The sequence below is a fragment of the Glandiceps talaboti genome, chromosome 3 (assembly GCF_964340395.1).
Source record: "Glandiceps talaboti chromosome 3, keGlaTala1.1, whole genome shotgun sequence".
Lineage (NCBI taxonomy): Eukaryota > Metazoa > Hemichordata > Enteropneusta > Spengelidae > Glandiceps > Glandiceps talaboti.
The window spans coordinates 29,326,652-29,342,325 of record NC_135551.1 but is presented as its reverse complement, the minus strand read 5'-3'; the positions used below and the strand labels follow the sequence as shown (position 1 = coordinate 29,342,325).

Sequence of the window (15,674 nt, the reverse complement as noted above, 5' to 3'; positions counted from 1 at the left end):
ATCTGCATAAATAGCAATGTTTGGTCTTCATAAGCTTTACTGCAAGCTTCAAGTTGCATATAATTTAGCACATACATTGATAAGAACAAAGTGCACGTTCTCTAAATAGTTCGTTGATGATAGTTATCCCAATGATTCATTTGCATAATTAATGACTTTCTGTAATTAGACAATACCTGAAGTATGCAACCTCCAAATATCATATAGTTCGGTACAATTTGCCAATTAAGGAGTATGCAATGTATGAGATATGATAGCTGTACCTCTGAAGTTTGCATTCCAACAATTAATGTATGTAGGAATAACAATATAAAAGTTTTCCACCCACGAAGAGCATGCAGTTTACATGTGGTCTTGACTGTTTATATAGCACATATAAATATGTTTCCATACATATAGACTTCGCTAGTACATAGGGAAATGAACGAATAAAACAGAAAATTACACAAAGGCGGTCATTTGTTTCAGATTGAATTTTATTTGATTCGTTGTCATGCTGTTCACCAAAGAGAGATCACAAACCAAGAATGATAAAGTACAGTAGAAACACAAGCAATATACTATTAATGGATGCGAAAGTATATTGATCACTGTTCATAAGACTTGGCCATTTCCAAAGTCTCCGATCCAACTAGTGGTTGATTAACATGGGTTTGAACCTAGAATGGAGAAGACGAAACAATTCAAAACAGTTTACTAGTATTTGATTGGGTTTCCCTACCATGAGTACTGTTGTTTTACATAAGAGAAATTAACTTAAAAAGGTATAAGCACAGCAGACATGGAACCTTAGAAATGTATGCATATATTTGTTATAGTTAATGATTAGATTCTGGATTTTACCCACTGTCATCTAATAAGGACAACAACAACAACAACAACAACAACAACAACAACAACAACAACAAAAACAAAAACAAAACAAAAACAAAAACAACAAGAAAAACAAACCATAATCGTGGAAAAAACAGTTATTTACGACGTTGATATGGGATCATTTCCTTTTGACGTTTTCTATTTGCAAAATCTTTATCTGTACATCATTTATTTTACAATTATTCATTTTGAACTGTGTCATTTACATTTGTTGTCATATTGCATAGCTGCCACGATTTATAGACCGAACGTACATGTATACTTGATCTCCAAGTATTTCTTGTGGAAGGGACATGGATCACCAAATGCTGCATTAGCGGCAGATACAACACAGCTGTCTTTGCCTTCACAGAGACCGGTCACCACTGGCATGCTGGACGATGCTCTACAATTGGTTGACAATTCCAGAAATGCCCAACAGATCCAGATGTCAGTTCGTCCCCAATTTGCATAGGTTATGGTGATAGAGCCACCTGGGCATGATGGGTTGGCAGTTGAACCCTCACATGAATGGATTGTTTTTTCTAAAGATTAAAGTCACCATAGAAACGACATTATATTAAGATGGAAATATTAATTTCAGGTAAAACGTTTAATATATCAAGCAAGCACAGAGATAATTACACGTATATCATTCGTGATATTTCCTGCATTCAGCCAGAATGGCTCGTCTTTGACTTGGAGTGGCAAGGCCCCTTATCTTGTTCATATTTCCTTGAAATATGGCTGAATGGTAATATAATCAACGTAATCATTTGAACTTAGTCCTTGAGAAAGGCATCATGCCCTCAAATGGCGGAATAAGATGCAAATCGCCGCTATCATTTAATATATTATATGCATGATATTCAAGACCTGTAATTCGTTAATATGAACTCTTGTTACATTATTAGTAATTATATTATAGCATTACCAATTCCAGTGAATTTTGTGACGTCATCGCTGTACATTATTACTGATAATGTACTCCGTTATTGGGCATCGCGGCCCCGGAACGAGCATAACAATACAAGCTTATGTCCGTAAGGTATTTTTTTCGAAATGTATGTTGTTACTTATGATTGTCATTTCCACTGTTTAAAAATACAATGCATTCATGAAACAAATTTGTGTTCACAGCAGTTAGTTCATTGAAGTTTATATGTGTGTACGTGTATGTTGGCCACAAATAAATACTACAATGTGTGTGCAATATGCAAGCAATGCATTAAGTTGATAACTGATCCTTGAGGTCAATATCTTAAAAGAAAGCTTGCATCAGATAACGTGGGAGTAGACACTTGAATGGAGTCTGTATGTGTTGCATTTAGTTATGCAAAATATAATATTATAATATTACATTTTTCGAATTGTGCAAACAATAATATCACGAAACAAAGTGACGTGCATAAGTGCCATATGACATGCCACTTTTGTGCCGAGTTTGAATTTAGGTGTTGCATTCAGAGAAACGAACTGATGGACATTAAGGTGGATAGATGGAAGGAAGGATGGATGGATGGACGGAGTTCATTGTAATATCACCGGGGGGTGGGGATTCAAACAAAGTGGATATATATGATATAGTCAATAGTATTGTTTTCTTTGTAGAATAATTTTTCATTTTGTCGATAATTGTATGAATAGTTTTACTTACCACTGCTTGTGCAGTACTAATGAAAGAAAGAAAGAAACACCATTAAGTCTGTGCCAATACTTCGTTAATGTTTTGGTCAAAGTATTAAAATTTACCTTTTTGTATAGTTGTATACATCATATCATATGGTAATCAAATTGTTTTTTGGGTCTGCACCCAAAATTCAGCGCTCTCTATCGCGATCACGATTTCAACCTGTTTCTGTACTGCTTATGGATAATTACGACCGCTGATTGATATTACAATGTCTAAATATTGGCATTTCAACAATTTTCAGAGAATATATTGTGGTTGTCTGATCCAGAAATGCTACTCTTGTTACAACTAGTACAGTTTTAACACGGTTACAGATTCAAAACAGAGCTTTCGCTCGAGATTTCAACTGCACTGCACTGCACTGCACTGGCATGCACTACACTACACTACACTACACTACACTACACTACACTACACTACACTGCACTACACTGCGCTGCGCTGTGCTGCGCTGTGTTGTGCTGCGATGCACTGCGCTACGCTACGCTACACTTCACTACACTACACTACACTACACTACACTAATATAATGTTGACAACTAATGAACAGATACAATGTCTTTTTTTTTTTTACAAGTAATTGACTAATTGTTAGTGAATATATCGTTTGTTATTTGATGAATATAAATTTTCCAGTTGCAGCTAGTGCAGGTATAAACAGGCCCCTAAACAGTCTAGTAGGGTGAAATATATCAATTCTGCAACCAATGTTTTCTTTATACAATGATGTTTGAGGTTTATCCGTTTTCCTTAGACAGTCAACTAATACATTGGTATAATATATATCTGATAGGAAAAGATCTCCAACGCTACCTTTCAGATATTTCAAAATAACTAAAGTTGTTTGCGGGTCACTTCAAAGTTTGTAGTTTACCTGTGGTTTGGGTTCTGGTTCTGGTTCTGGTTCTGGTTCGGGTTCGGGTTCTGGTTTTGGCTCAGGTTCGGGTTCGGGTGCTGGGGCCTCGACATCACCAGGATTACGACCTAAAGAAAATATTTTAAAAGTGTGATTTAATTTTCATACTGAGAAAGAACTTTGACGATTTCAATTCGCAATGTCAATACTTTACCGCAGAATATTTAGAGAGGAATCTAAAGAAAAACTTTGACTACACGACACCCATTTCTATTGCTTTATAGATTTACATATTTATTATTACATTAAATTTGTGTATGTTTTATTATATTTCTGATTTTCGGGTGTTTCTTATGTACTTACATATGTAATTTTGAGGAATACTATACTATGTTATGCTATGCTATGTTATGTTATGTTATGTTATGTTATGCTATACTATGCTATGCTATGCCATGCCATGCCATGCCATGCCATGCCATGCCATGTTATGGTATGTTATGCTATGCTATGCTATGCTATGTTATGCTATGTTATGTTATGCTATGTTATGCTATGCTATGTTATCCTATGTTATGCTATGCTATGCCATGCCATGCCATGCTATGCTACGCTATGCTATGCTATGCTGTTATGCTATGTTATGCTACGTTATGCTGTGTTATGCTATGCTATGCCATGCCATGCCATACTATGCTGTGCTATGCTATGTCATGCCATGCCATACTATGCTATGCTATGCAATGCTATGCTATGCTATTCTATTCTATGCTATGCTATGTTATGCTATACTATGCTATGCTATGCTATGCTATGCTATGCTATGGTATGTTATGGTATGTTATACCATGCTATGTTATGCTATGCCATGCCATGCTATGCTATGCTATGTCATGCTATGCTATTCTATATGTTATGTTATGTTATGCTATGCTATGCTATGCTATGTTATGCCATGCTATGCTATTCTATTCTATGCTATGCCATGCTATGCCATGCTATTCTATGCTATACTATGGTATGCTATGTTGTGCCATGCCATGCCAAGCTATGCTATGTCATGCTATGCTATTCTATATGTTATGCTAGGCTATGCTATGCCATGCTATGCTATGCCACGCTATGCTACTCTATTCTATGCTATGCCATGCTATGCCATGCTATTCTATGATATACTATGGTATTGTATGTTATGCTATGTTATGCTATGCTATGCTATGATGTGCTATGCTATGCTATGCTATGCTATGTTATGCTATGTTATGCTATGCTATGCTATGCTATGCTAGGCTAGGCTATGTCATGTCATGTCATGTTATGTTATGTTATGTTATGTTATGTTATGTTATGTTATGTTATGCTTTGCTATGCTATGCTATGTTTTGTTATTTTATGCTATGCTATGCTATATTATGCTATGCTATGCTATTCTATATGTTATGTTATGCTATGCTATGCTATGCTATGTTACGCCATGCTATGCTATTCTATTCTATGCTATGCCATGCTATGCCATGCTATTCTATGCTATACTATGGTATGCTATGTTATGCCATGCCATGCCATGTTATGCTATGTCATGCTATGCTATTCTATATGTTATGCTATGCTATGCTATGCCATGCTATGCTATGCCATGCTATGCTACTCTATTCTATGCTATGCCATGCTATGCCATGCTATTCTATGCTATACTATGGTATGGTATTTTATGCTATGTTATGCTATGCTATGCTATGCAGTGCTATGCTATGCTATGCTATGTTATGCTATGCTATGCTATGCTATGCTATGCTATGATATGTTTTGCTATGCTATGTTATGCTATGCTATGCTATGCTAGGCTAGGCTATGTCATGTTATGTTATGTTATGTTATGCTATGCTATGCTATGTTTTGTTATGTTATGCTATGCTATGCTATATTATGCTATGTTATGCTATTCTATATGTTATGTTATGCTATGCTATGCTATGCTATTTTGTTATGGTATGCTATGCTATGCTATGCTATGATCATATGCTATATGCTATATGCTATGCTATGCTATGCTATGTACTATACTGTACTATACTGTACTACACTACACTACACTACACTACACTACATTACACTACACTACACTATACTACACTGCACTACACGAAGCCTCACACTAAACTCCACTACACTACACTACACTAGCCTACACTACACTACACTACACTACACTACACTATACTAATGTACTGTACTTCACTGCACTACACTATTCAACATTACACTACGCTACACTACACTTTACTACACTACACTACACTACACTACACTACACTACACTACACTACACTACAATACTGCACTGCACTGCACTGCACTGCACTGCACTGCACTACACTACACTACACTACACTACACTACACTACACTACACTGAACTGCCCCGTGCTGTACAGCATTGTTCTGCGCTATGCTGTACCCCTAAAAGTAATTATAGAAGACAAAACGTACAATGTCAAACACAATGTAGAACCATAATAAAGGGTGTAAATGCAAAATCTCAGAGGAAAAGATAACATGACGCTCACCTAACGACACAGTTTGACATCACACCACACCACACCACACCACACCACACCACACCACAACACACCACACCACACAACACCACGACACGAAACAACACAACACAACACAACACAACACAACACAACACAACATGACACAACACAACACAACATAACACAGCGCAACACAACACAACACAACACAGCACAATTACGCAACACCACACAACACAACACAACACAACACAACACAACACAACACAACACAACACAACACAACCAACACGACACGACACGACACGACACGACACGACACGACAAGACACAACACGACACGACACGACACAACACAACACAACACAACACAACACAACACAACACAACACAACACAAGTTGTACAAAGTAATAACTAATAATCATATAATATTTACTTACAGCTGTATCTGACCCACAGGTACTTGCTAGTTCCAGGACAAGCATCTCCGAATATGTCGGCGCTAGCTTTGACTGTGCAAGAATGTATAGCTTGGCATTTGCTCTTCATAATGGACAGACTCTTTGTATCAGATATGCAATCAGTTACTGAGTCAAACCCACACGTGTTGTCATCTGTACGTCCAAAGTTAGCAGCTGTAAAATCTATCACTTTACCAGTATCACACATGAACGTCAAATCTTCGCCCTCACATGCTTTTGCCTGTCTAGCTGTATCAAGAGAAATGACAAAATATCGTTATACCTATGTAAATCTCTACTAAATGAATGTTACTTTTGACTTAAAAACCTTTTAAAGTGGCCATATTGATGAGCATTGGGTATTTATTTTGGATTTTTAGTTTATAAAACAATTTTATCCTGGCGTCCTACTTGAAAAATCAATGTGAAATGATATATGCTAAGTGGGTGTTTGTAACTCAATAACTCAAAGTATCTTATACTTCTATTCATATAGCAGACATTGTGTGTATATTAACGCGTAAGATTAATCTATTTGTATCTAGTTATATTCGCGTATCGCCTCAGACGACAGAGACTCTTCAATGACAGTAAAAGATGTGCCACTGACATTCATGATGAAAGACATAGGCAAACGTGAGCGGTTTCACATACTGCTATAATAGTTAACTTATACATATTATTTTCTTTGCCTTCAATGTCATTGTATTTTATTTTTTCTCTAACTACGAAATAAAAGGTTGAATGATGCCATTGTAAACCCTTTGCTTGGTTGATTTTGCCCATGTCCTCCCAACACGTGCTCAGACATTTGAATTCAGTATTATAAATGGACAGCAAAGCCTTACATGTGTTCAAATCTACCGGTGTATCAGCTGATGCCAGTGACGTCATCACGTACTCTGAATCAACGAGGAGAGTAGAGCGATCATTTGACCTACCATAGCCAGAGTCGGATAGACATGAGCAGCCAATCACAGCGAGACAGATGTCATGATTGACGTAATGTTAGTATCTAAGTGGGTTGGGTCTTTGTTACGCAAAATCAAAATTTGTTAATGTTAGATTTGAATACAAAAACCCTATGATTTAGAGTGGGTATTTACAGCACATAGCCCAAATCAACCGCGCAAAAGACAAACATTATGCAGGTTAGGTATGATCATTACATTCTCATAATATCAAAATAAAAGAATATGTTTAACAGAACATTATTGTGAACTCACCATGCGAATAGCCAAATAGAAGAGTAAGAGATAACAGTACAATGGACAACTGCATGGTTGGATCAATGTCAACTCAAACGTACTCTGAAAATGAATATCAATGAAACGAACATAGTTTAAGAACAAAACGTTCGAACTACGGATGCATATTACTAAGTAAATTGACGCTAGAATATCGACAGTTTGAGAACAAAATACTGGAATGTAAATAAACACTCTAGCTCTTGTAATTAAAATTATTCTCAGTCAATAAAATGAAACTAAAACCAACGAGCAACAGAAGAATTTATCCCTAAATAGTCTCTTGCTTGCAATAGGTTGAAGGTTCTTTTCATCTTGAAATGAACACTATATATGTTTTCAAAATTGATGTGACTTTCATATGCTATTAAGACCTAACAAAAAATTGCTAAGTTCCGATCACATATATATCATATGTGATAATGTGAGTGTCTAATTCGGATAGTTATGTTTTCAGTTGTTTTCAACATAGTATCTGTGTTATTGGTTTCTTCACATCAGATTATCTACAGATTGGAAGAATAGTCTTATACTGTATTTTAAGTTAATGTCAATTTCCTCATCCACTATTTCTTGCGACACTTCACACAATTTTTGCGATTTTATTTTTGTTTATCAAATACGTGAAAAAGTTAAGTGTTGGCGTGAAAAACTAGGCGGGGTCGGGTAACCGTACCAAACATTTGTGTCATTAGGCCTATCTATCTATCTATCTATCTATCTATCTATCTATCTATCTATCTATCTATCTATCTATCTATCTATATCTATCTATCTATCTATCTATCTATCTATCTATCTATCTATCTAGTATAATATTTGGTAGGCATGTGGGCAATGGACAATTGCTAGTCAGTAATACATTCTTTACAAGGCATGTATTCTATATGTTTATCGTAACGCATTGGTTTCATTTCACAAATTACCAAAATCCCAGGTCTCTAAAGAATGTGGCATTATTAGATGCAGAACTGTCATCGCAGTTGGTAAAAAAGTTTACTGTGGAACAGTTATCTCTCAAACAACACTAAATGTTCCAGAGATCAGAACTGAACAAAAATTGATTGTCCTGAATCAAAACAGAGATGCAACCTCTCAAAAAGCTGAGACACTTACCTTGAAGATAAACCAATGTATATTGCGTGACCACCTAGATGGAGAGACTGACAAGTATTCAATATTAATAATGTTTATAACGCTTCTTACATACCAGCAGAATTGACAGTGGCAACAAATCTTTATTATCAATAGTGACCAATGAGAAGAATTTAAAGGTACTCACGTGTTATGAATAATAAATGATGATATGAACAGGTGCAGCCAATGAAGTTGTTCGTGCAAAAAGCTGTTGGTACGCGATATTTCAGTGGGCGGGCAATTTCCAAGCTTGGCCAGAGGCAAGGGAAAAATGGCCCGGTATTTCAGCGGGCAACATATATTTCAGCTGTAAGATATGGGGAAAGGGGAAGGCAGTGGGCAAAGCGGGCAGTTTTCGATTTTTTTTTCAGGAAGTTAATGGACAAATTTTACTATTCTTTTACAATATTTACAAGATATGAATTGATTGTGTAATACAATAATCAATTCTTGACCACCTATGTCATCGAAACTGGCGAGGCAGTGCATTGAGTTTAAAACACAATCTAATATGTCAACTGACAATTGTCTATACGTATATATTAAAAGGAGAACTGTTTTGTTGTGAGTATATCAAATAGCATCATGAGTAAATTTAACATTAGGGCTTTAACGAATAGTGGACAGAGGACACATGTATGGTAGAGGGTAGCGGAGAGAGGGGAAACCTTGGCGAAAATTGTGGGGAGCGAGCAGTGGGCAGGCAAATCTGGCGGGAGGACAGGTCGTGTAATATCGCAGTGGGAGGGCAGATACGAATAGCGTTCACTTTCCCCTCCAGTCTTGAATCAAACGTAAAATTATGTAATAAGTGTTTATTAGCTATGTTTTAAATTTCTGTAATAATTTCAGAAAAATGACTCGTTTTGAGAATGTTATCTTATTTAGCACAGTAAGAATGGTAATGACTAAACAACGATGTTTATTACAACAGCAACAACGACAACAGTCACAACGAAACTGTTGTTGTTGTTGTTATTGTTGTTGTTGTTGTAGTGGTGGTGGTTTGTTTGTTTGTTTGTTTGTTTGTTTGTTTGTTATTGTTGTTGTTGTTGTTGTTGGTGCTGGTGATGGTGTTGATTATGATAATGGTGCCGGTGATGATAATGGTGGTGGTGGTGGTGGTGGTGGCGATGGTCGTGGTAGGGGTGGCGATGGTGGTGGTGGCGATGATGATGATGATGGTGGTGGTGGTGGCAATGGTCGTGGTAGTGGTGGTAGTGGTGGTGATGGTCGTGGTAGTGGTGGTAGGGGTGGCGATGGTGGTGGTGGCGATGATGATGATGATGGTGGTGGTGGTGGCAATGGTCGTGGTAATGGTCGTGGTAGTGGTGGTAGTGGTGGTGATGGTCGTGGCAGTGTTGCAATGTGCGCACCAGTACATTTATGGATATGCTGAATTTTACAGACCAATTGATGACATGTACTGTAACATCCAATCCCGTCATTAGTCAACATGTCAATAACACATCATTGACTCTGGAATAACATTATGTATTTGGCATGTATTTACCAACTCCACGATTCAATAAAGTATTTTCTAATTGTGTCATCCCTAAGAAACAGAATACTAAAGTAATATAAACAACGTACACTGTTGCTGACTCAAAGGGTGAAGTAATTGTTGACGTTTTTTCGATGGAATGATTATACACGAGTCTAGACATGGGGATATCATACATAGGGCACGGTAGTCGAGAATTGGAGACATTCCTTAAGAATGCAATATGTATTCTGTAGGTCTAAAACGTTTAGGGAATTTTCAGACGGAAAGCGCACCAGGTTTAGAAACTTGGCATTCAGGTTTCATTTATTAACCCCCAGGTTCACGTTTTAAAGGGCTATTCCATCCCATTCCATCCTTCCATTACCCCACCGATGGTTACGGCAACGGTTAATCAAGAAAATTGCTGCGATGATGTGGTACGGTTGTGATACACAGGAACTACATGGAAGCCTGCCTCAAAATAATTTATTTAACTGGTAAATCATTTCAACAGAGATTGGTAGCAATGGCTAGACATGAAATGCTATCGTTTCAATTGAAAACTCAAATTTTGCCTTTTTTCTGATTGGGAAGGTATTAACATTCTACGGTTACCATTCCACCTCATCCCCGAAACTCCAACTCAGGAATACATCATTCAATTCTGATTCCCCTCCTCTTTTTCACAGTAATTGTGATCTGAAGATACATAGTAAACAGTAAAACTTTGAAAGAATATTAATTATAGAATTGGAAATTGTAATTCCATATATAGACACAAATGTGTTTTAGAGACACACCCTAAAAGTGACAAAAATCCTGAAAAAAAACATTACGTGAATCCTATATATGAAAATCTGACCCCTTGTACATTTTGCAGCCTAAGATCTTAAAACCAGCCTTATTTCAGAATCTTGTCAGTTCTTGTGCGATGGATAAACAATGCTGTATTGTTTAGAGAACATAGTTAAAAATTCCAGTACAATTTCAATTTTGGTGTCTGAAATAAATTAGTTACATACACGTCACCCTGAGTCAAAACATGCATGACAATAATCTAGTGATACATTTTTTGAAAACATGTTATGCTAATGTTATATGCGTGCATTGAAAACGCTGGTACTATTTCATCACAATTGTTTTTATTTTAGCCATATATACACTTTAAGCATTGGTTGTAAACAACACGCCATAGTTTATCCATCAGACAAAAAGTGTCAGGAAGTTAAAAATATATAATGTACAAGTGGTCACATTTGCATTAGAACAACAAGATTCACATAACGTTGTTTTTCACAATTTTTATTCCGAGGTGACATGTATGTGTCTAAATTACATTCGTGTTTACATGTGAAATTAAACTTTGAGTTTTTAAATCCTTCTTTCGAAGTTTTATTTATTACAATATATTTCGATATCACAATTACCGTGAATATATTAGGGGACATCAGAGTTCAAATATCATGTCAGTTTCTGTTCGTGGGGATGGGACCCGGGCTCGAGGTGACTGTAGAATATGTACCTTAAAATTCAGTAAAAGAAACAGTGTAAGGATGGCCACTCCAATTCTTATGTAATAAAAGTTGACTATTAAATTATATGTTTCAATGCTTAAACACAAAATTTATACTTTAAATTGAAATGATAGCATTTTATGAAGAATGAGAAAGTTTTCGGCTTCGTTATATGTGGTTAAATGTATTTTTGTTAATGTCGATTACTGATAGCTGGGACCAACTGAAGTGTATAACTGAGAAAACTGAGACCACATCTAGCCATGGCTGCCAATCGTTGTTGGAAGGTCAGTTTTGAGGCATTCCAAATAATTCATGTGTATTAGTACCATACCACATCATCGCACGACCTTTGCTTAACACGGTGTTATAACCCTCGGGGATGGGGAGTTTGTGATGGGACAGGACTGTGTATTAGAACCGTACCATCATTGTGTGACCAATCATTCTATAACCTTTGCTTAACACGGTGCCATAAGGTCCATAACCCTCGGGGGATGGGGAGTTTGTGATGGGATAGGATACTCCCATGAAAACGTGAACCGGGAGAAAATAAATGCCACCAGAGAGGTTTAAATTTCCCTAAACAAGGGGTCAATAAAGACGTGTATACCTAGCCGATGTTATAAGGAATGTCTCAAATTCTCGACTACCGTGCCCCATATGATATCCCATGCCTATAGACTCATACATAACCATTTCATCCACATTTGTGATCAATTAAGCTTAATCAAAGTATCCATCCGAATAGATCGGAGTGGAGTATGCAACATCATAACTCAGGGTATGTACAATAGACCAACATATCTTTATATTGTAAAAAGAACCCGTGTCACCCCAAAACGGGAACAATGAGACGGTACATAGTGGTATCTAGGTAAAAATAGAATTGTAGCATTATACAGATTTGTTTAGCCTAATGCATATATGTGTATTATCAGATATGCTTCAAAACTGTAGAATATCGACATTAATTACATCTTCCACAAAATTCACAGTGTGTTTTTGATTATTCTTACTTTATTCTCGTTAAGGCCAAAACAAAGCTGTTCAACGGGCAACATAGCCCGACACATTGGGTAGGTAGGTCGAATTTTTTTTATAATTTTTTTTTTACAAAGGATGTAAAAACAAACCACATGTAATGATGGCAAAACATTTGAAGTTGAGTTTGCATTGTACTTATTCATTCATTTTGATTTTATCTCTTGCAATTTGTCTATTGCAATTGATTTCCATCAGCTCTAGTTAGGAAATGTGCACAATTTACGGTTAAACAAATTTTGTAGCTCCTCTCAAAATATGTTAAGACCTGCCAAATGAAACTCCAGAATTATTTTAGCCACTCCTTCTGTCACCTACACTATAGAGGAGATATAAAATTATATATGGTAGGACAGGTACAATGATTCATTAAAAATAAGTGATAATCAACTACAATAACAGTCCAAATGATATTACTTGACAAAGGATGTGCATTTCACATGGATACTTGTAAGGAGATGTCTCATAATTAGCTCTGACCTATGAAGGGAGGTATTTAGTCAGCCACCTTCCATCTTCTTTTGGGAGAAAGACAATTATTACCGTGATTGCTGCTGATTGGAAGGATACATCCCCAAAAATGCAAACTATTTTGAAAATAAGACAATATAGGAGGCCATTTAGAGGCATAAAATATCAAGCAAAAAAACATAATTTAAAGTCTTACAAAGCTTGAATGTGGTTTTAAAATACCAGAATTGAGAGACAATTATGATATGCAGTACATTTTATCTGGCTATGAAGTGTATTTTGTTGTGGCAAAGCTGAAAGATATTTTGCAGATGTGGTAAATGACTTCTCCTGAACTTTAATTTGATTCCAAAAAATTTATGAATAAAGAAAGAGTAAAACATTTGAAGACTTTCAGACTATCAGACTTTTGATGGCCCAATGACTACCCTTCCCATGGTCATAAAGTTTTGCTCATTTCGTTTAGTGAATATTGGATAAGCAACAGTTTAATTTTATCTCAATTCATGCTTGTATGCATCATCAGAGCCAAGTAAACCACTGATAGTACATAATTTGGATTTGACTCAAATGTATATTGTTACATGTACTATTCAGAAAATATAAAGAAATTCCCTTAATTTTGAAACAAAGTGTGCATTTCACTGACATGCAAAGCCAGCATGAGGATATTTTGCCCATCACCAAACAAAAAAAAATTGAAATGCCAAAAATATGGGTAGGTAGGGCCCGTTGAACAGCTTTTTTTTCTGGCCTAAGGCAGAGAGACACGCTACTGTTGGCAAACTTGTAAATAGATATAGTATTATTTTATAGTATCGATATCCAAATTTGGAGGACGGCCTATGGAGATGTATGACTTTATGAGCTCTAGGTCACCTAGGTCGATAGTATTGAAAGATACTGGTATATCAATTTTAAACGTAATGCCAAATCTTCCAATGTCTGTCTGAAGACCACAATGATTCAATACAATACGTTTGGAGTTAGTACAAAGAGACCAACCTGTTGCTTTTCTTTTCTTCCATTCTTTTAATAATTATTAGTTTATTTCCCTTATTTTAATATGTCATAATAGAAAAAGATTATTATATACCATATTTTCACTCTACCAGAATCTGCGTCGTCCGTCTGCGTCCATCTGTCTCTCTGGCCGTTCTTCAGCCCACCCGTCTGTGTGTGTGTGTGTGTGTGTGTGTGTGTCTGTCTGTCTGTCTGTCTGTCTGTCTGTCTGTCTGCCTGCCTGTCTGTCTGTCTTCCTTCCTGTTTTTCGCTCGCTCGCTCGCTCAATCAATTTTTATTTCTTGTGCAAATGACATTTATAATTTTGAAAAGTGTCAACATTCTTATCTTGTACATATATGCTGTTTCATTTACTGAATTATCTGTTTATTGTGAAAAGTTCACATACCAAATTATAACAGTATTTAAAACTAACTACATTTGTATATCCCTCCACTTTAATCATAAATGGGTGTTCATAGTCACCAAATATATATCATGTCATCTTAGCCCAAAAATTGTAAAAAATATGCGCCATTGGTTCATCTATGGTAGAAATACAGTACTTGCAAAGATATGTAAATTAATGCTACCAATCATAACCCTTGTCACTAACTCGCCAAGTCGAAAATATGTGCTGGTAAGCTGTCCTGTGTTTTCACAAAGGAACGCTTTTTGTATATACTGTAATAACTTACATTACGTGTCAATATTGTTAATAGGATCTCTAGAAGCCATGAACAATAACCCATCATCTCTTACATCTTTTGACTGATTGACCACACACTATTGTTTTTGATACGATATTTATATCAAACATACTTAATGTTATTGCTTGCTATGGTGCTGGGGAATCAAAAAGCACGTATGGAATTTCAATCTTAAAAAACTGCTAAACAATAAAAAACATAACGTAACTTTTCGAGGTAATGAATCTTATGGCATTCATAAATCTACCTATAGTGGGCGTCGTCCACTAGCTTTGCTCCGTAATTCTCTGTGGTGATGTATGGTGGTTTTCCCGAAGTATTTCAGGTTTCAGATTAGGTTTATATACATTCAAACAATAATGCTACTGTTCGGCCGTTTTATTAAAATCAAAATAAACAAATGACAAGTATATTGAAACTTACACGTACACTCTAGAGAGAGAGAGAGAGTACTTTTCAGGGTGTCAGAACACAGTTTGATATATATTCAAATTGAGCACATTTCACAAACATGTAAATATATAGCTAATTCATTAAATATTACCAGAGACATTCATGGTCAATTTTGAATCCTTCCATCAAACGGGTCTTACATTTAGATGAATATTACAATATTATTGTACAAACAACAATCTTAATCTACAATTAACACAATTA

General features: G+C 36.1%; 1 protein-coding gene across 1 annotated transcript; it reads right to left on the bottom strand.

The window, feature by feature from the left end:
• Positions 1-487: 487 nt before the first annotated feature.
• On the bottom strand, positions 488-8,859 carry LOC144432906 (L-rhamnose-binding lectin CSL3-like). Its single transcript, XM_078121208.1, has 7 exons — positions 8,770-8,859; positions 7,633-7,716; positions 6,386-6,655; positions 3,423-3,532; positions 2,513-2,528; positions 1,131-1,400; positions 488-659 (listed from the first exon to the last, which is right to left on the bottom strand). Exons 2-7 carry the CDS (start codon positions 7,685-7,687, stop codon positions 643-645), a joined length of 738 nt encoding a protein of 245 aa, XP_077977334.1. The 5' UTR covers positions 7,688-7,716; positions 8,770-8,859; the 3' UTR covers positions 488-642.
• Positions 8,860-15,674: the final 6,815 nt, after the last annotated feature.